Raw genomic sequence first — 20,042 nt, 5'->3', positions numbered from 1 at the left:
TCGCTGCCTGGAAACCGCGCCGGCTTTTTTTACTCAAAATTAAGGTTTTTCTTAAAATCCGAATTGTTTCATTTGGGCCTTTAAGCAAGTGGAACTTTCCGCCCGTGTTTCCTCCAGCCTGGGGGGTTTATGCTCTGAAAACACAGGGGGACAGCAGCGAATTGGGGTTCGGGGGCAGCTCTGGGGCAACACGAGGCCACAGCCTCAAAGAGCTCGGAGGGCAGAAATTGTCCAGAAAACATCCCAGTAAAAAGTGACTGATTTGTGCTTTTGACACCCACTCAAACCCACTCCGGGTCCTCACCCGCGTGGACTGGGCTCCTCGGAGCTGGGCTCGTACATTTGCTTTTCAGAAACAGGGAATCATTTTTAAAAATACACTTAAAAGACCAGACTTTCCGGTGAGCGCACGGCACAGCTGGCTGGCTCCACGCTTCCCAACTGCGCTTTAATAGTCCTTTTCAAGATAGCACGATTTTCCTCCTTAAGTCCAGACAATCAAAGTGCTGTTACCGCCTCAGCCGGGAGATCCATTTGTGGCTTTTTTTGTTCCCTCCCAACTGCCAAAACCAGAAAAACCTGGATTTCCCTTCCCTGTCCTGGGGCAGTTTCCCGGGGACCCGGTGGCCGCAGGCAGGTGGCTGCGCCCCACACACCAATTCACCCGGGAACGGGTCTCGCCCAGCTCTGCCGGCGCCGTCCTGCACAAACAAGCAAAATCCACCCCACTTCCTTTATATATATAAATATATAAAGGGTGAGTGCCAGGAGGATGGAGCCAGGCTCTTTTCGGTGGCAAACTGATAGGACAAGGGGTAATGGGATCAAGCTGGAACACAAGAGGTTCCACTTAAATTTGAGAAAAAAACTTATCAAAAATAGCGTGGTGAGCAGGACAAGGGCAGTGACCCTTCCCCTGTGCTCTGCATTGGGGAGGCCACACCTGGAGTATTGTGTTCAGTTCTGGGCCCCTCAGCTCAGGAAAGAGATTGAAGTGCTGGAGCAGGTCCAGAGAAGAGCAACAAGACTGGGGAAGGGACTTGAACACAAGCCCTATGGGGAGAGGCTGAGGGAGCTGGGCTTGTTCAGTCTGGAGAAGAGGAGGCTCAGAGCTGAGCTCAGCACTCTCTAGAACTACCTGAAGGGCAGTTCTAGCCAGGTGGGGATTGGGCTCTTCTCCCAGGCATCAGCAATAGGACAAGGGGGCACAGGCTTCAACTCTGCCAGGGGAAATTGAGGCTGGAGATGAGAAAGCAATTCTGTGCAGAGAGAGTGGTCAGGATTGGAATGGCTGCCCAGGGAGGTGCTGGACTCACCGGCCCTGGAGGGTTTTAAACTGAGCTTGGACATGGCACTTAGTGCCATGATCTAGTAAACGGACTGGAGTTGGACCAAGGCTTGGACTGGATGATCTCTGAGGGCTTTTCCAACCCAGTCCATTCTGTGATTCTGTGTGATTCTCAGTGAGGGTGGCAGAGCCTGGCCCAGGCTGCCCAGGGGGTTGTGGAGTCTCCTTCCCTGGGGACATTCAAAACCCGCCTGGACATGTTCCTGTGTGACCTCACCTGGGCGTTCCTGCTCCATGGGGGGATTGCACTGGATGATCTTTTGAGGTCCCTTCCAACCCCAAACATCCTGTGATACTGTGTGATGCTGTGAAAACGCTGGGAAAACCCCCAGTTTAGCACCAGGCCTGAGCTCAGGACGCCAGCGACAAGCTGCAGCTCCTGCTTCAAACATAAAGAACAACAACGTATTTAATCATTATTTGAAGATATTCAGGCAGCGGCGAAGGGGGAGGGAGCGGCAGACACGGGTGATGCTCAACAGGATCTCACATTTATTATTGAGAAGTGATTAATGGTGAAAAGAAAGGCAACGCCCATTCCTCATTGGCTTAACAAGAACTGAAGAAACATTCACTACACATTTTACAATATTTCTTCCTCTTTTTTTTTTTTTTGTCCAGAATTCATTCTCCTGTAAACAAAATGAGTTTTACCGCTGTTCTCAGCTTCCAAAAAATCAAATTAATCCAGACTTCATCTGTAAATCCGTATAATGCACAAGAACAGAACATTTCTTAGGACTCCTAGTACTTGACTTTTGAGTAACAAAGGGTCAGAGAAAAATGAACCACCCTTAGGACACAACCTCGTGGGCAATTTCTGCTCAATCCTTAGGTCAAAACCTCAACTTTTTCATACAATTTCCTCCTTTTCCAGGCCAGGGAGGGGGAGAAAACCCCAACCGAAGTGACTCCGATTCCACGGCGGGTGTTACAGCTCGGTGTTCCAAGTGCAATGTCAAACCGGGGGAGGAGGCGCGGGGGCGAAGGACGGGAAGCGGCGGGGCTTCAAAATTAAGAGAAAAACCAAGGCAATGTGCCACTTAGGGACCTGAAAATCCAAAAAAACATCGTAAAAAGACAAAAAAACAAAAGCGTATGCTCTGAAATCACAACCAAAGCCAAAAACGGGGACAGTTATCACTATACTCTACCTAGAAGGGATTTTTTTTTTTTGTAGTTTTTTGTTTTTTAAGTCCTATGCCTTGTGAAATTCCAATATTGTTGTAACTGCGAGTTTGTCAGAGTCTTTTTGAAGTCAATGAAATTAAGAAAACAAAAGTCCTTGTTCTCTCCGGGATTCCCTCTCGCTGCTCCGCTCTGCACGGGGACGGCCGGCCGGGCGCAGCCGCGGCCTCGGCGAGGAGCCGCCTTTACTTGACACGGCCCTGGCGCTCCTAAAACAGAGAAGAGAAAACCCACGTTAGCCGGGAATAATGGTATTTGCCATTTTCACACATCGCTGTTTCAACAGGGGGAGCTGCCCCTGTGCCAAGGGGATACAGTCCAAAACAAGAGGACAGGACAAGGGGCAATGGGTGCAAACTGGAACACAGGAGGTTCCCCTTAAAGATGAGAAGAAACTTGTTGGGGTGAGGGTGGCAGAGCCTGGCCCAGGCTGCCCAGGGGGTTGTGGAGTCTCCTTCTGTGCAGACATTCCAACCCGCCTGGACACCTTCCTGTGTAACCTCATCTGGGTGTTCCTGCTCCATGGGGGGATTGCACTGGATGAGCTTTCCAGGGCCCTTCAACCCCTCACATTCTGGGATTCTGTGTGATTCTGGGATTTTTTGTTGCAAAGGAGGATAAGGAACGTGATGTGCTGGGGTCCGCCGGCTTGTTATGGTTCCTCGTAATGAGGGATGTTGGCACCGCAGCTCCGCTTCCTTTCCCATGGCACAATCGCCTGCTAGGGAGAGGAGTTAGACAAGGGCACACGTTCCTTCAGAAGTGTTTGCCTCGTGTACGTGGACTTGTTGCTGAAAACCACCAGCATGAGAGTGAAAACCCACAAACCTCAAAAGAAACAACCAAACAAAAAAACCGACATCCAAATACCAGCACAGAACTACCCAGACCCCTCCACCAACACTGCAAACAGCACCCCAGGGAGGCTGTAACAGAAAAATCATGGTCGTAGAATCATTTCAGCTGGAGAGACCCTCAAGATCATCGAGTCCAACCACAGCCCAGCTCTGGCACTGACCCATGTCCTGAGAACTGCGTCTAAAGGCCTTTTAACGCTCCCCCACATCAGCACCTACAGTCACAGAATGGTTTGGGTTGGAAGGGACCTTCGAGGTTATCTATCTCCAACTCGGATTCTAGCTCCAACTCGGGTTTTTACACCATCTAATGTGCCAGATCAACTGCAGCACGTCCCGTGAGCACATGTAGGTCCTCGGGGCGTTGTGGAGTAACAAGCGAGCCCCCACATCACAGCGAGGAGCAAACGGATCCACCGGAACACAGAGCAAAGCTCAGTGCTGTTGCAAACGTTCAGCCCGGCTCGTCCTCCTCCGGAACCGAGGGGACGGTGTAAGCACAGCCCAGGAGGCCGAGCGGCTCTGCACACACACAACGGGCTCTGCTCTGCCATACAGACCCTGGCGGGCACAGAGGATCCATCCGGAAGCATTTTATTCTCTTCAGCTGCATTTTCATTAGACATGGGCCACGTCTTATCGATCTACATGGGAGGAGCAAGAACAAAACACCAGCTCAGACTCAGCTCCATCTGCCGGAGCGCTGGGTGAGCGGGGGCAGCACCGATGGGTGTCACCGCGATGTGCTGGTGAATTGCAGAGACACGCGCCACCGCTCGCACCGAGCGCTGGCACCCGCGTGTCACTGCCGGCCGTGGTTACCGGCACCGCGCGTGGGTAACGAGCCTTCTGTGACCGCCTTGCTCAAGCCACTTGTGTCACATCCCGTCCGCGGGGGGGCTGCGGCGGCGTCACAAGCCAGGTCCTGATAACGGCAACTGCAAAGCTGCTGGAGAAGGCTGATGAGAGATTGTGTTATCTGATCGCGCTGCCAACAGCAACAAAAGGCGCAGGAGTTTGTACTGAGAAATGGGGCCTGTAATGCTGCACATTCAAAGGCTCTTACCTTGATTAATGACAATCATTCAACCTCAGTGCTCCTCTGGTACAGGGAAAGGTACGATTGCCACACAGTGAAACAGAGATTTATAACCAAAGGGAGGGTCTGGAGAAGGACCAAGCGTGCAGGTCCCAGCTGTGCAGCACAAACAACAGTTTGTTTGGACCTGTCTGACCTGACCTGGACACCAGTGGGGGTTCCGGTGGCCCCAGCCCAGCACAAATGTGCATCGCCTGCTTATTGTGCTCATCTGCTCCACAAACAGCCTCGAGTCTCCACTGATTTACAAACCAAACATGAGGTTTTCCTGTTGTCAGCATTAGGAAATCAAGAGTTACAGAGGAAAACTACATCCTGGTCTGTCGGCCTCACCTAGGAAAGGGGACAAAACCCAGGGATCTGGGTACAGCCAGATGTTTTCATCCCGCCTCCTGTTCGCATAACGGAGCTCAGCACCACGAACAGGAGATGGGATACAAAAGTGACTCCTTGTCAGAGCAGGAAAGACTTCTTGTTTTACAGATCGAAATCTAACGGAGTCAAACCAAATAACCCCAGGAGGGACAGACCCACATCACTGAGAAAGCAGGAGCCACGCGGGGACACGGCTGTGCCCGGGCAGCCCCCGAAAACGCAGACGAAAGCTCCTGAGCGTCCCGGCCCCACGCGAGCACACAGGGCTGGCGGGTTGGACGTTCTGGTTTCCTTTCGGAACTCAGCGCACCCCAGTGTTGGTGCACAGCGCTCACCTCCCCGTTTAGCCCCAATATGAAGTCGCGGAGAATAAACCAGGAGCAGCAAGCTGCAATTCGCCAGGTACAGCTGTAACACAAAAGGCGCCTGAACACGAGGGAACACAAACACCACGGGAGCAACACGCTTTATGTCAGACGTCTCATTTCCACGTCGAAGGAAGCAGCTTGGGGGCAGGAGGACGCGCAGAGCACCATGCAGTGGGTTTTCCACAAGCCTTCTCCATGCAGCGGGTTTTACACAAGCAAGGTGGTCCTGGCAGCTTTCAAACTGATGCAACCATTGCAAAGAATAAACCTTCTTCTTGCTCAAACGTCCCATTGGATTGCGTGAATAAACCAGCCCAATTCCCATAAACGTTTGTAATTACCCGTCTGCAGAGAGCCTGGGCCCACAGGGCAACGTTTGTGCGGGAAACAGAATGGTAAAAAAAGGCAAAAACCACTGAAAACCACAACTAAGAACACAGATGAACACTTGGAGCAACGTGGAGCAGCCCAGGAGGAGCCCCAGTGGGATCCACTGGGGACTGGAACCGGACCTGCTGCCTTCGGAGCACACGCAAAATACCAACGGCACGAGTCCTTTCGGGTCATCAGGGTGGAAAATCCAATCCGCCCTGTCTTACAGCAGGGAGATCTTATTCTTTACCATCACTACAAGGGATAAGAACTTTGCTGCGTTTCTTTTGGGCAGCTGGGTGTCCTCACTGCCGAGCAGAGCACGATGTGTCCACCCAAAATCCTCATCGAGCAGGGAAGAAAGTGAATAGTGTGGGCAAAAGCGATGGGAATAGTTTAAGCAAAGCACATTGAGCTGCTGACAGCACCTACCACGAGCAGCACGCCAGAGTTTTAACACCAGATGCGGTAAGGTGTCTTTTTGTTTTAAACAGATGAGTGTTCCTTCTCATTTGGGTTCACATGAAATGTGTTGCATGACTGTGGTTACCCTGAATCACAGCTCACACGGTATTAGCACCGAAAAATTTGTGCCACTGTAGGAAAGGAAGGACCCTCACTTGAATGGTTCAAAATCTTCGCTGCTGCAGAGTTATTAAAGTCTTTGCGCTGTCCGGTCACACCACGTGAGTAACGGCAAGGACCGAATGACCCTGTGCGGAGAAAACTGGAGCTTCACTTCTGGTTCCACATATTCATACAAGATCTAGAGAAAGGAGGGAATAATCAAGTGGCAAAAGAAGCTATTTGGGGTGATAGAAATAGCATCCGACTGTGAAGAAACAGAGCATTTTGTGAGAAGAAAAGCAGCGGAACGTTAGAGTGAATTTGGTCAGGCTGGCTCAGACACACCAAACAACGCATGTGGGATAAATCCCTGTCCCAGCTCCACGACGACACGCTCCAAACTGACCATTATCAGCCAGAAACACGAGCTCAGGGTTAGAGTCTGTAACTCCAGGAAAGAAAACACCATTTGGGAGGGAAGACACCGCCGTGCCCTCACAGAACGCCGGCGCAGGGGCAGCTCTGCTCCTCCCCATCCCTACGGGCACAAGAAGAACAGGAAAAGGCGCAGAGAACGGCGACAAGCAAGGACGGAAGGTTTTCCACGGGCAGAGCCGCCGCGTTCCGGCTCTCAGCCTGAAGACACGACTGTAACAGCAGAGCAGGGACACGCAGAACGTCGAACGAACCGCTCACCACAACCAGGGAGACTCCAAGCAAAACAAAAGGACATTTCTTTACACGAGACATAATTAAGCTGAAGAACCTGCCGCTGCAGGATCCTGAGGATGCTCACGGAACGTGTCAAAATCTTGGCCAAGAGAAATCATAAACTATTAAAGACGCATCCTCTGGGTCTAAGAAATTCCTGAGCCACAAATTGTCAGGCAAGGAAAACCTTTGGAGCTGGGTAAAAGTTTGTGCTTGTACCATCCTTACAGGCACTTGCTCTGGACCATGTTACTGTGAGCAGCACACGGAGCTTTCCGCTGGAAAAAGAGCAAGGATGCCCGAGCAGCATCCATCGCATCTGCAGATTTTGCAGCCCCAAGATCACATTACACTGCACAGACTCCTGGTCTGACCCCTGGGGTTGTCTGAGGCTCCAACACTTCCCTCCACCCAAATATTTTGTATTAGGAGAGGACAAGAGATCTACTTGCCTACTTCTGGCAACCATGAAGAGCTGAGTTCACAAACTCCAGTAGAAAAGCCAATACTCCCCTCGGCCCTTGGTGTGCACCCGCATTTCTTTGCCACTCCAAAGGATTCAATGGAACGCAGATTTATATTCCAACTTCTTTTTTTCCCCCCCTCCTTTAAATGTAGCAAATGGAAGCAGCTGAACCCCAAATGGGGCTGGTGTGCAGCAGCCAAAGGGTTGGTGATTTTTGGAAGGCTTGGCAATGATGACGGGAAGCTCTCTAAAAACATGGACACGTTACAAACGGCAGAGCCAAGGGAGCGGAGTCTTCCCGATGTGTACAGATAGACAGGGAAGGAAACTAAAGCACTGTGGTTTCTTTTCCCCTCAAGACAAGAAACAAAAGACAGAGTTCTAGGTAGATTTTATCTAACTCTTCTAAACATGGTAAGAAATACCCCTGCAGTTAACCGCAAAAAAGCAGCTCAGCACTGCCATTTTAATTAAAAAACGTTCCAATGATACGGAACCAGAAACACAGTCTTCATTTCCAGGTTCTGGCTGCAGAACGGCTTCCAAAACCCAACCACGTTATTAACTGCTCCACCGCGCTGTGACGTGACTTGTACGCAATGACAAACCTCACAGGGGCAGCAGGAGCTCCGGTCAGCGCTCCGTTCCAGCCGTCCGCACGGATAACGACGATCCCGACAATCCTCGTTAGCGGAGGTTTCCCGGGTAAATATGCGCAGGACAAGCGGGGTGTTCAGGCTGCCACGTGTCCAGCGTTTTGCACCACAAAGAAACTGGTTTATTAATTCACCAAGCCACTCTGACAGCGCAATTACTCCCAGGTACGGGCAAGAACATCCAGGGAAACGCAAGGGCTCTAATAACCGCGGTGAAAACAATTGCGCGGTACAGAACGAGAAGCTTCCTAAATGAATACCTGTCATCTACCACCTTACGGGAGGCGGAAAAGAAGAAAGCGACTTTCAGACAGAACCAAACAGCTGAAGAACTACGTTTTCCTTATGAACAATGGAAACATGGTGCGTGAAGCTGTTCTTGATGCAGCGGTAGATCCAAGGCTCACTTCAGTGGTTTTCTTGGGATCCAAATCAGCTTTCAGCAACATCTCCTGACCCACCGCACCGAAGAAAATCCAGGGAACCAAACGGGACCGTGTCCCGGGGCTTTCAATGGATAAGATGCCTGGTAAATACTTATCTTCCATACTTCCTTCTCTCCTAGAAATCCTTCCATGTTGTTTCTAGGGATTTGGTGCAGAAAAAGCAAACAGCCTTGGGACAGCAGGATCAAAGTGCCTCTGCTGTCATAGGAAACAGTTGGTTGAATACGCAGTATTTAAAAACCAAATCTGACAGTCAGAAAGGTCCTGTTGGATACAGTGAAGCCAAAGCAAATTCGACACTCACCGGGATGAATGTAACAGCGGGAGAAAAGCATTAGCCCACCCTATAGGAAATATCCTCTCTCCTCCCTTCCGAGATTAAAAATTGGGAAGAAAAAAAAGAGTATTAATTTTCTGTATCAACTATGAAACAGTCTGCTCGTTTCCAACAGGCTCACAACACCACTCGGTTTTCCCTTCAACCATATTTCCCAAGGGCAGCGGTGACACTTGGCGCTACCAACGCTCCTTTAAGCGGCAGCCGAGACACAAAGTAGCACATCGCACAAACAACGGCTCCAATCCGGCAAATCTCCCCTTTCTGCAGAGGCTGGGGGACCTCAGCACGAAAAACACCCCCCAACACCCACCCTGCACCGCGCACCCCGACCTGACACCCACCAAAGTCTCTTATCAACCGCAAACGTGACAACCGAGCACTGCGAGGGGACAGGGCCGCTCTGTCCTTCCTAAGGATCCCCGGGACCTGCACGGAGCCAAGTGCCCCGACCCTGGGCACGGCAATGGGAGAAGGACCCAAAATTAACGTCCTTTAGCGCTGATGTTCGTTGCTTTTCCAGAAAAGCTTCCACACGCAAGGAGATCAACAGCTCAGATCTTTACACTGAGGTCACCGCATCGTTCCTAGAAACACACGTGTACACTACGGGCTAGGGATCTTGGTTATTTTTCCATATGGGGAAGAAGGGGGTGACAGGCTCTGCCACACCAGCAGCTGTGAAGGGTTTCGAGGAGGCCTGAGCTGCTCCAGGTGCCATCCCACTGGGAGATCCACCGTGTCGGGTCAGGAGAACACCCAGAGCCTTTAAAAAACTGGATTAGTGGAGCCAAGCAAGACACTGGAAAGAAACAGAGATGAGGACGGGCACGTGCGATAGGAAAGGACAAGCATGTTTTCAGCATTTTCACCGCTGAATCACTTCTCCTCCTTCACCAGGCAAAGGAAATAATGTGAACACTAAGCAAAGCATTTTTCTCATCATTTCTGGGCACTATTTCAGGGAATTCTGAAGAAGTGACTGTAAGAGCGAGAAGTATAAAAGAATATTCAAGAGTCTGCAGGTTTTCACAAACGCTCATCGTCTGCTCTGGTACCAAGTAGGAATCAAACTGCAAATCAGACAAAGATTTGAAGCCAAGTGAAACAATTGCAGCTTGTTAGAAGTTCAAACCAAGCCAAACCTGGAGACATTTCAGCTTCAAGGAACAGAAATGCAGGACATATTATTGCGGGACATATTGCTGCAGTCCAAAGGCTGGTGGCAGAGACAAAGAGCTGGTAGTGATGGGATTATTTCCCCGACACAAAAGCAGCTCCTCCACATTCTGCTTTACTTTTTGAAGCCAGGTGATTGCTTGAGATGCTCCAGGGCAGATAAACGGCTTGGGCTTTTTTGCCAGCCAGCATAACCATCAGCCTTCACTCTAGATTAACAATAAAAACACCCTTCTTGAGCAGAAACCTTCCCCTGTGCTCTGCATTGGGGAGGCCATACCTGGAGTATTGTGTTCAGTTCTGGGCCCTCAGCTCAGGAAAGAGATTGAAGTGCTGGAGCGGGTCCAGAGAAGAGCAACAAGACTGGGGAAGGGACTGGAACACAAGCCCTATGGGGAGAGGCTGAGGGAGCTGGGCTGGTTCAGTCTGGAGAAGAGGAGGCTCAGAGCTGAGCTCAGCACTCTCTAGAACTACCTGAAGGGCAGTTCTAGCCAGGTGGGGATTGGGCTCTTCTCCCAGGCATCAGCAATAGGACAAGGGGGCACGGGCTTCAACTCTGCCCGGGGAAATTGAGGCTGGAGATGAGAAAGCAATTCTGTGCAGAGAGAGTGGTCAGGATTGGAATGGCTGCCCAGGGAGGTGCTGGACTCACCGGCCCTGGAGGGTTTGAAACTGAGATTGGACATGGCACTTAGTGCCATGATCTAGTAAACGGACTGGAGTTGGACCAAGGGTTGGACTGGATGATCTCTGAGGGCTTTTCCAACCCAGTCCATTCTGTGATTCTGTGAAACGCTGCTTCTCCACCAAACCATGAACGAGCAGTTAGAGAAACCTCAAGCACATCCCCGGCCGCCTCAGCGAGCGCTCAAGGAGGTCAGGCTGTTGCAGAAAGAAAGACCAAGTCACTTCCTCTGTGGCGGATGTGACAGGACAGGGGCCCCGGGCGCCCAAAGTGTGAGTCAATGGTCAAGAGCAAACACAACCGTGTGTCTACGAGACTCGCCGCTCGCCCGGGAATTCCAGAGACGTATGACTAAGTTCCCTTTCAAAGAATAAATGTTTTCCTAATCAAGTGCTTCTGCACTGGAGCACGACACCGAATCAGCTCCAGCACCGTTCGGAGCCAGCAGTTCTGTTTGTGCACGTCCCAAAGGAACTGAGGAAAGCAGGAGAGGAACCTTCCAAAGGCAGGTTGAAAGATGAGGAAAGACGGCTTAGTGATTTTCTTAAAACTGAAACCCATGTTTTTCATATCTTAATGATTTTCTGACATTACCAACTGGCAAACACAGCAGATTCCCACAGCAGACCAGTGGTCTGTCCAGCTTTCCCCACTCCGTTGCTCTTCCTTCTGCTGACACTTACCCACTCCTAACTCATTTTATCCATCCGACCACCCCCACCTGCCCCCAGCGCCATTTCTGCCATGGGGCCAAGCTCTGTGCCTGTTGCACCGCACGCCGCTGCTCCCCAAAGCCGGGCCTGGAGCACACGGTGAAGCTCAACTTCCTAAGACCTCCCGCACAGACCAGATTTCTGATTGCATTCAAAACCTCCGCTAGTAGAAGAGAAAATCACCGCTTCGGTCCAGGCTGGATACCAGTTTCAGGATGTGAAGTCTGGCAAAATATTCAGGTTCTCACAAAAATCAAGTTTATACCTCAAGACCCCATAATCTATTCCTCCCTTGCAGATTTTCTCCAAGCACTGGGTGTATCAGTTGCAAAACGTGACCACCTCTGTGGACAGGTGATGCTGTTCATCCAGACAACGCTCCAAGTGAAATATATTTAAAAAAACCAACCAAAACTGCATTCCCTGTCACGGTGAGCAGCTGCAGCTCCTGATTCAGCTCCTCAGCTGTTGGGTGGAAAATTCCCCATTGCTGAAACTGAAGAGACCATCAGGAAAAACTTGCCAAACTACTAGAAAGCTGTGCTGATGCTCATTTGTAATTATTATTTTGATCAAATACAAGCAAGACCCCTCTTGTGGGGAAGGTCGGTCACAGGTGGGTAACACAGCTGTACCCAAGTCAGATCCAAAGCCCACACTGGTCACTGAATTTCAGGCAGAACTTTTGATTAGCAATCCTCTCGTTAATGAACTAAGGATGGCAGCAGCTCGGAGGCGATGGACCCAAGTGCCCACACCGGCAGCTTCCACCGGCTCCAACCCCGGCAGAGCTCGCTGCCCAGGGGGACAGAACAGCCCGCGGCCACCGCAGCCACAACAAGTAGTCACGGGCTTAAACTGCAGCAAGGGAGATTTAGGCTGGGCATTAGACAAAGCCTTCTAACAGGAAGGATAATTAAGCATAGGAATAGATTGCCTGGGGAGGGACAGGAACTGTAGGTTCCTGAAGGTTTTACAAGTGGTGGGAAACATCTGTCACGCTGACCCCACTTTGGGTAGGGGGTGGATTAGGCGGCCGTTCAAAGACCCAGCTCTGCTTCCTAACAACTCCCCGAGCCCCCCGCTGATCTCCTGCTTTACACTGTTCCGACCCAGGAGCTGACAAGAGCACAGAAATAAATGTTGCTTAGAACACAGCGCTCAGGGAAGGCTGAGGTTTAGAGCAACTGATTGCAGGCAGGGCCTGGGGAAGCCTCCACACCCCCATTTCCACCCCAAACTGCAGCTGCCACTGGGGTGGTGGCTTCCACCTGCGAGCACAGCTGGCCAAAAAGCAGCCTGATGCCCACCCAGCAAGTCAACACCTTCAGGCCACAGATTGATTCCAGTACAAGGCAGCCCCTGCTCCATCTGCCCCACAGGACTTTGCTGAGACACACAAACAAATTACCTTTTTAACGTTTTCCTCCTCCTCTTGGCGTTTCTCGTAGTGTGAGAAGTCATCAAAGATGGAGGTGGTGTGCTTGTAGGTGGCAATGATTTTCAACACCTGCTTAGCCTTTTCCAGAGGCACCTCCTGAGTGTCCCTGGAGTTGGTCACTGGTTTATTCTCGTTGTTCTCTAGGCGGATGTGCCGCAGCTGGCTGTTGGGAACGTCCTTCACAAAAATCCACCTGACATCAAAACGTCCCTTCCACTTGTCCTGGGACCACACACCCGCACACGTGTTATAGTCCACAGCAGATTTCATTTCTGCTACTCCGCAGAAGTGACCGCTACCGTTGACACTGAACAGTAAGTACACGGGGCCCTTCCCGTTCGTGGAGCGATAGGCAGCATCCAGTCTCTTGTTGCCGTGCTCTGTACTGCACCAGATGTTATATTTAATGGAACGGTGGATATCGTCCTCAGAGTAACTCTTAATGATGAAAACCCGGCCGTGTTTTGGGTTCCAGTCAAAATCCTTGGGGTTGTAGTTGTTGATGGATCTCAACTTCTCCAAGACCGGGTGCGGCTCCGAAGGAGCAGCACCAGAACTGGCCTGAGACTGTCCCACTCCGTTCCCGTCCGCGCCGTTTTGGCTGAACCCGCTGCCGCGGTTCCGAGGGGCGACCCAGCGGGCGGGCTGAGCCGCGGGCTGCGGCACCGGCAGCTGCGCTGGGGGCGGCGGCGGCAGCGGCTGCGGCTGCTGCCCGCTCGAAGCCTGTGCCACCGGTGGACTGGGGTTGATCTGCTGCCCCACGGGCTGCGGGGACACCTGGGCCGGCTGCTGGCCGATATTCTGAACTAAAGCCTGCGCCGGGGCTTTTGCCACCGGCCCTTTGTTATCCCAAGTTCCAATATCCATGTTGTGTTTGATGGGAGGCGGTGGAAGACTTGAGCCCGCGATGCCGTTCTTGGTCTTCAGCTTGGGCTGCTGCTTGGCCGGTTTGCTGGCGATGTCAGCCCAGGAGGTCGGCTTGGGAGGAACGATCGTGGCCGGAGGCAAACTGTTGGATGCCACGATGTTACTGGTAATGGATCCGCTACCCACAGCCGAACCCACGACTTTGGGGACGCTGCTCACAACGTCGGTGCTGCCCAGTTTCAGAGCAGCCATCCCTTGGTCGATGGTGTTCATGCCAGGAGCCTTGTTCAGAGTCTCATTAGCGAAGGCGGATTGCCCGTCGATCATCGCTCCACCCAGCGAGCTCGGGGCATAAGCGTAATTGCTGCTATAGCCAGAGCTTTGAGTGGATTGTCCCTGAGAACTGTTATTCCCCCAAGCTGAAAAGTCAATCCCGCTTGGGAAGAAGTTAAAGCCGTGCTGCCCGAGGAACGGGGTGCTGCCCAGGGCCCCTGGCTGCCCGAACATGGCGTCTGGGAGGAAATGCGGCTCCCCGTTGCTCAGCTGTCCGTAAGAGGTCAGGTAGGGCATGGGGGGGTCTCCTCCTGTAGACCAGGCAGCCTCGCCTAAGGAGTAGGAGAATCCGATGGAGGGACTGTAATAGTTCGGTAAGTAGGAATCAGACATTGCAGTGTATGCATTATTCTGGAAAAAAGAAAAGAAAAAGAGTAACAACAAATAAGTGCTGAATAGCTGGAATGAGCTGAACGGATTCTAAGGGATGAGGAATAAAAGTCATCTTAGGCTTCCCATGCCCCACCCCTCCCTACCTGCAGGCTGGGCAGGTAAACAGGCCTGGCCCTGAACCACCTCCTTTGTTACAAGTGCTCGGAAAAAATGTTTAATTGCCAGGAAGATTAACCACAAAGGCTCAGCGAGCTTCCCGTGCGGTGTGCGGCGCTCCTGACGGGGACTGCACACCGCGCTGCTCCCACGAGAACAGGACCGACCTACCGTCCAACGTTATCTTCTCCTTTTTAGAGCTACTACCAAAGAGGGCTCAGCACACGAATCCGCCTTAATTTTGCTGCTTGGGGGGTGGGGAAAGGACTCAAAGATAAGTGGAATATGAAGGAAAAGGTGCAGTGGGAACATGTGCCAAAATCATGAGTGTCCCTCATTGCCTTCCTCGGTCCCTCTGTTAAACCTGTTATCCATGAAAACAGCTTTATCGCTCCAATTTAAGGTTTCAGGGCTCAAACCATCCCAAGAACTTGCAAACAAACAGGGACTCAAAGCCTCACCCTCCAAACACAAACTGCCACAGCGCTTTGGGCACAAACTAGAAAAAAATACCTGAAAATGAGGAGCAATCAGTAAGGTTTCAATAGGAGCCTTTTGCAGCGTGGTGACAGCCCAAGAGAGCAGGCGCCAAATTCAGAGCGGAAAAAAGCTGCTCCGTGCCTTTGTTTCCCTTTTAACATCCAAGTAGCCTTTAGGTTACGAAAAGAAATGGCTAATTTTACAATTAGGGAAGGCTCAGCCATCACCACAGTTAGCTTACACGAAAACCACCTGTCATCTCGCATTCAAACCAGGCTTCCCTCCGGGGAGCGGTTAAAGCCACGTTAATGGACATTATCATCCCGTAATTTGAACCTGTGTGCAGCCTCGCGCTGCAGAGCTGCTCACAAGCCACCCCAGTGCAGAGGAGATCAAAGTCAGGGTTAATTCCCATGTAAAGCTTGGCTTGCAGCAGGCTCTACTCCATTTTTGGTTCAATCATGTTTTCCTGTGCCAAGTGCAGCTCCCGAAGGACTTCACGGCCACACTGACACCCATGGAGGCTCTTGGGATGGCTCTGGCACCCTCCAGAACAGTCGGTTGGCTTCTCCACCTTCCACAGAGGTCGAGGAAAGCAAGAGGCTTGGGGCGAAGCCAGCCCCAACTTAATAAAAATTAATAGGAATTATTTATCATAATGTGTGCAGAGACAAGATTTGCTTTGTTGTATTAAAAAGCTTTCTGTGGTACTTCATGGTGCGAATGCATGAAAACACAGAGATACTATTTCCATCTCCCCAAAAGAAGGGGCCCCAAAAGCAAATTAATACCCAAACTAACTCTTACCCAGGGTACAGTTGTACTAATTGAGGAGCTCAGTCCTGCTAAACCCAAACCAACGAGCAATCTTTAGGGCTCAATCTGTCCGAAAGCACTAACACTGATGCTGACTAATTTGTAAGGTAAATGAAGGACTTAAATATTATTTTGAGCCAAAGTATCTTCAAAAGAAGAGTAACAATATACCCTCCTGGTTATTGGCTTTAATGGAAGACGAACATCGGCCCACACCTAAAACCTGAGCCCAGCGGGCAGAGCAGCGGTTTCCGCAGCGTTCCCCTCAAACACATCACTGCCAGATTAAAACCTGTTCAGTCACCTCTAAATATTTTCCTGTGCGGCGTGTAAATCACCATGAGACGTTTCAGCGCAGTCCGTGTTGAGGCAGAGCAGTGACCAGCTGCACTCACACAGCGAGGAGAGAACAGCTGAGTTCATCACAGCAACAAGTGCCAGCTCAAAGCAGGTTTAAGACAAACCTGCTGTTGGTCACCTGAACATCTAAACCACGCTTTGCCAAACCTGCAAGCTGCGCTCGCACAGCTGACACAGCTCCTGAGCAGGGTGCTGATCAAGCTTCACCACCTCTTCGTTCTCTCCAATGACTAAGACCTTTTGTACAGTTATTTCCTCAAATTCACTATTCCTCTTCCCCTCAAGACTAGGACGAGGGTTTAAACTTACTTATTGTTGCTGTTGACCTTTTATTTGTTCATTTTAACTGTTGAAGAATCACTTACTGCATATCTGCGCTTCAAAACACTGACTAACTTCATTTCCTAGGCTGACAAGTTACTAACGGTCACCCCTGGAACAGCAGCTCCTGCACAAAGAGCCAGAAAACTTCACAACTTGGTCACCTCCTGCTCGTGCCGAGAGCTCCGAAAACCATTTCAGACACCACTCGTGCTATTCCATGGCAGCGAGCTTCATTTAATTAATTTTTCAGCGCTGTGTCTATAAGTCCCATCTTCAGCAAAGAGATGCGTGCTTCGATACTTCCCAACGCCTGCACCTGGCTGGCAGGCTCAGCAGAACCGCAGCCTTCTCCAGGTTCTGGTTTCTACGATATCGAGTGTCAAATCCTGGATGGGAGTTGATGAGCGACACAACATGGAGAGAAAGGGAGATAAAGTCACCCTAAAACGTGATTCAAAGTGAACACGGCGGTTTTACCTCACTCCTACTGAATTTACAGAGCAACAGCTCTGCTTCTCAAGACAATCCCTTCCTTATTTTTAAAATGGACTTTTACCGGTACGAAACACACTAAAAGATACTAAATAGTCGGTTGTTCTTCAAACATGAAAAACAAGGTAAAATACCATGTTGCTTCTAACATTATAGTAACCTCCATTCTCTATAGGAGGTTTAAATAAAACTACACTTTGCAGGAGATATGTCCACATTCAGATAGAAGCTGGAGACTGGTGATGTTAACTTCTGGGATAGAAAAAACCCCATTAAATGACAGCTCCCAGGAAAGCAGCTGGTTTCATTCAAGGCTTGAGGAAGCAATCACACTATCTCACCCTATGCAGGTGGAGTTGTAACCTTTTAGGAAGCTGAATGCAGTGAGCTATCTTAATGGACAGGCTGAATTCTGAAGGTTATAGATCAGCTGACAGAACCTTAAAGAGTATTTAGCCTCACATCTTCAGCACGAACTAGAATACTTGTTGAAAATCCAACTCAGACAGAAAGCTGTTCTTGTGTTCCAATAAGACACGCACCACTTATCTGAAAAATATACATTGCCTAGGAAAAGCAATCAAAAATACAGAAAGGGAAAAGCAGAACAGGTTATTTTCACTAATCGTAGCTGGAAAGAGAAGCCAAGAGAACGAACCAACTGCTGCAGCCCTGCTGGAGATGTTTATCTGCAACCTTACTGGTACCACCTAATCAGGTGAACCCCATCTGTTGTGTGTCACTCTCCTACAGCTCATTAAGAAAAACAAACAAAAATCAGTTAACAGCAGAGCTGATCTTAAACAGAAAGTTAAGAGGAAAAGTACCTGGTTGTCTGACTTTCAGGAGCCGATCACAAGCTTTCTGCAGCTTGACTTCTAACTAAAGCCCTCAAAAAGTCTTAACAGCCTTTATCACGTGTGTGTTCTGTGGGGTTTTTCGGTGAAAAAAAAAAATATATCTAAAAATCAAGAAAACCCCATGACACCCGTTTTCAGTTTACTTGGCGGAGAGACAAGAATGTTGATCGTATCCTCCAAAAGCCCTCGGGAGCGTAACTGCACCGAGCGAAGCCATTTCACAACGCGGCACCGCGAAGGACCAGAAACCAGCGAGGAAACACGGTTGTAACAGCAAAACTGAAAGTGCAGAACTTCAAGGCAGTTATGACGAAAAAAACCCGAGCTGAACTGTAGGAAGCCCTTACACCCCCCAAAAGCTGCCAAAACCTTTACACCTCATCCACCACTTCTACTGTTTTCCACCTGGAGAAAGGCACATGTAAAATAGCATATTACAATAAGAAAGGTGGAAAACATCAAAATGTAGTAAGTAGAGAAGGGGAAACGCACAGATGGCCAATTCGCCTGCGCTGGAGAGCAGCAGGAAGCCCCCGGGCTCCCGGCGCTTCCCGCCCATGAGCAGGTACTCGCACTCTTACTCTGCTCTTACTCACCGGCCGGGCCTGGGGACTCAGGTAGGGTTCAAAGTCATCATCGTTTAACCCATCCTTCTGGTGCACGGATCCGTTTTGCACTGAGGAAAAAGATGCGGAGCGTTAGAAAGATAAAATCGAACACTTACCAACTTAAAAGTGCTTAAAGACAGACCACGTCACGTTACTACCGCTCGCTAGTTGGGGATACCCCACGCGTCAGCCGGCAGAGACGCCTCAGCGCCGCACAAACGCTCTTTATCCGCGAACTTTCCCCCGTCCCACCAGCGGCCACACGTTTGTTTTGCTCCCACACGTGTGGAGGCGCAGCCACCCGGCGCTGCCCGGCCCGCGGGGTCCCCGGGCCTCACCTTTGTTGCCTTGGCCCTTGGGTCTCTGGCGCGGCGGCGGCAGCACGGGAAGGAAAGAGAGAGGAGAGCGTGAGGCCGGGCGGGGAGCGGGGACAAGGCCCGGCCGCAGCACAATGGGCCCGGCCCGGGGGAGGGAGGGAGGAGAGGCCGCGGCCTCCGGGCCCGGCCCCCGCCGCTAGGCCCAGAGCCTCGGCCTGGCGTAGCGGGCCAGGCCCGGCGCCGCCAGGGGGAAGGCCGGGGGGTGGCGGCGGAGGTTCCTACCTGCTCCAGGAGGCTGCTGGCCGACATGGCTCCGTGGCGGGCGGGGCGGCGGCGGCTTTGTCCGGGCGCGGCGCGGCTGCCTGGCGGACTCCGACTCGCCCGCGGCGGCGGCGGCGGCTGCCTGGCTGGGGTGACGCTCTAGCCAGCCGCCACCCCCCCTTCTCGCCTCTCCTTCCGGCCCAGCGTCTCCGGCCCAGGCGCCGCCGCCTCGCGCCCACACGCGCTTCCCCGGGCGTCACGCGGCACGGCGCGCGCGCCGCGCTCCCAGGCACAATGGCGGGGAAGGCGCGCGGTGCATGCCGGGCCGGCGGAGGACTTGGTGGGGGGGGCAATCAGCGCCCCCGCGCGACCAGGCGCGGCAGCGCAACGGGGGCGCTCTTAAAGGGCCAGGCACCCCCGCTGCCCGGCTGCGTTTATCACCAAAAAATGGCAAATCCGAGGCCCGGCCGCTGCCCTCGCAACCCAACTCTGTCGTACCCCGATATCTGAGCTCCCCTGCAGCGCGGGGTGAGGGGGGAGCAGGGGCCACTGCGGCCCCCCCAGGACCCCCAGGCACCGGGCAAGCCGGGGGGTCTGAGCAGCAGCGACCAGAGGGATCCGTGTCCCTCCTGCGGCCTCTGAGGCGACAGAACTGCCACCACGGCCACGAGCTGGAGCTGCGCTCGGGCCCTCGCGGGCAGGAGGATGCGCCGCCCGGCCTGGGTGCCGTTCCCCGTTTGCCGGCGTGTGTCGCGGCACTTCCTGCGAGCTGCTGAGCCTGCGGTCCGAGCTCGGCGCCTCCAGGACAAGGATCCAGCTCCTGGTTCTTCCCCCGGGCTGTTGCGGGACCTGGTGGAATCCAGGAGTGATGCTGCAACCCCCCAGCGAGTCCCAGCGCAGCTGGCACACGCTGGTGCCGCTGGGAGAGCCGCGGCGTTTGCTCGGGGCCGGCGTGCGGTGGCTGCGCTGTCCGTTTGTCTTTTGTCAGTAGCTTTTTCAGAAAGAAAACCCAAAACAACAAAAAGCA

The 20,042-nt window shown here is 52.0% G+C and overlaps 1 protein-coding gene across 2 annotated transcripts; it reads right to left on the bottom strand.

Moving 5' to 3' along the window:
* Window positions 1-1,817: 1,817 nt before the first annotated feature.
* YTHDF2 (YTH N6-methyladenosine RNA binding protein F2) lies at window positions 1,818-19,303 on the bottom strand. Of its 2 annotated transcripts, XM_082071342.1 has the most exons (5): window positions 19,037-19,303; window positions 18,776-18,800; window positions 18,426-18,505; window positions 12,779-14,359; window positions 1,818-2,745 (listed from the first exon to the last, which is right to left on the bottom strand). In XM_082071342.1, the coding sequence occupies exons 1-5, from the start codon at window positions 19,061-19,063 to the stop codon at window positions 2,722-2,724; spliced, it is 1,737 nt and encodes a 578-aa protein (XP_081927468.1). In that variant the 5' UTR covers window positions 19,064-19,303; the 3' UTR covers window positions 1,818-2,721. The 2 variants fall into 2 exon arrangements, with proteins under 2 accessions (XP_081927468.1, XP_081927469.1); XM_082071343.1 differs by lacking the exon at window positions 18,776-18,800 and having other exon boundaries at window positions 19,037-19,255.
* Between the last annotated feature and the right edge of the window lie 739 nt (window positions 19,304-20,042).

Source organism: Streptopelia decaocto (assembly GCF_964273445.1).
Source record: "Streptopelia decaocto genome assembly, chromosome: 23".
Lineage (NCBI taxonomy): Eukaryota > Metazoa > Chordata > Aves > Columbiformes > Columbidae > Streptopelia > Streptopelia decaocto.
Note: the sequence above shows the minus strand (reverse complement) of the source record. Positions and strands in the feature narration are given on the sequence as shown.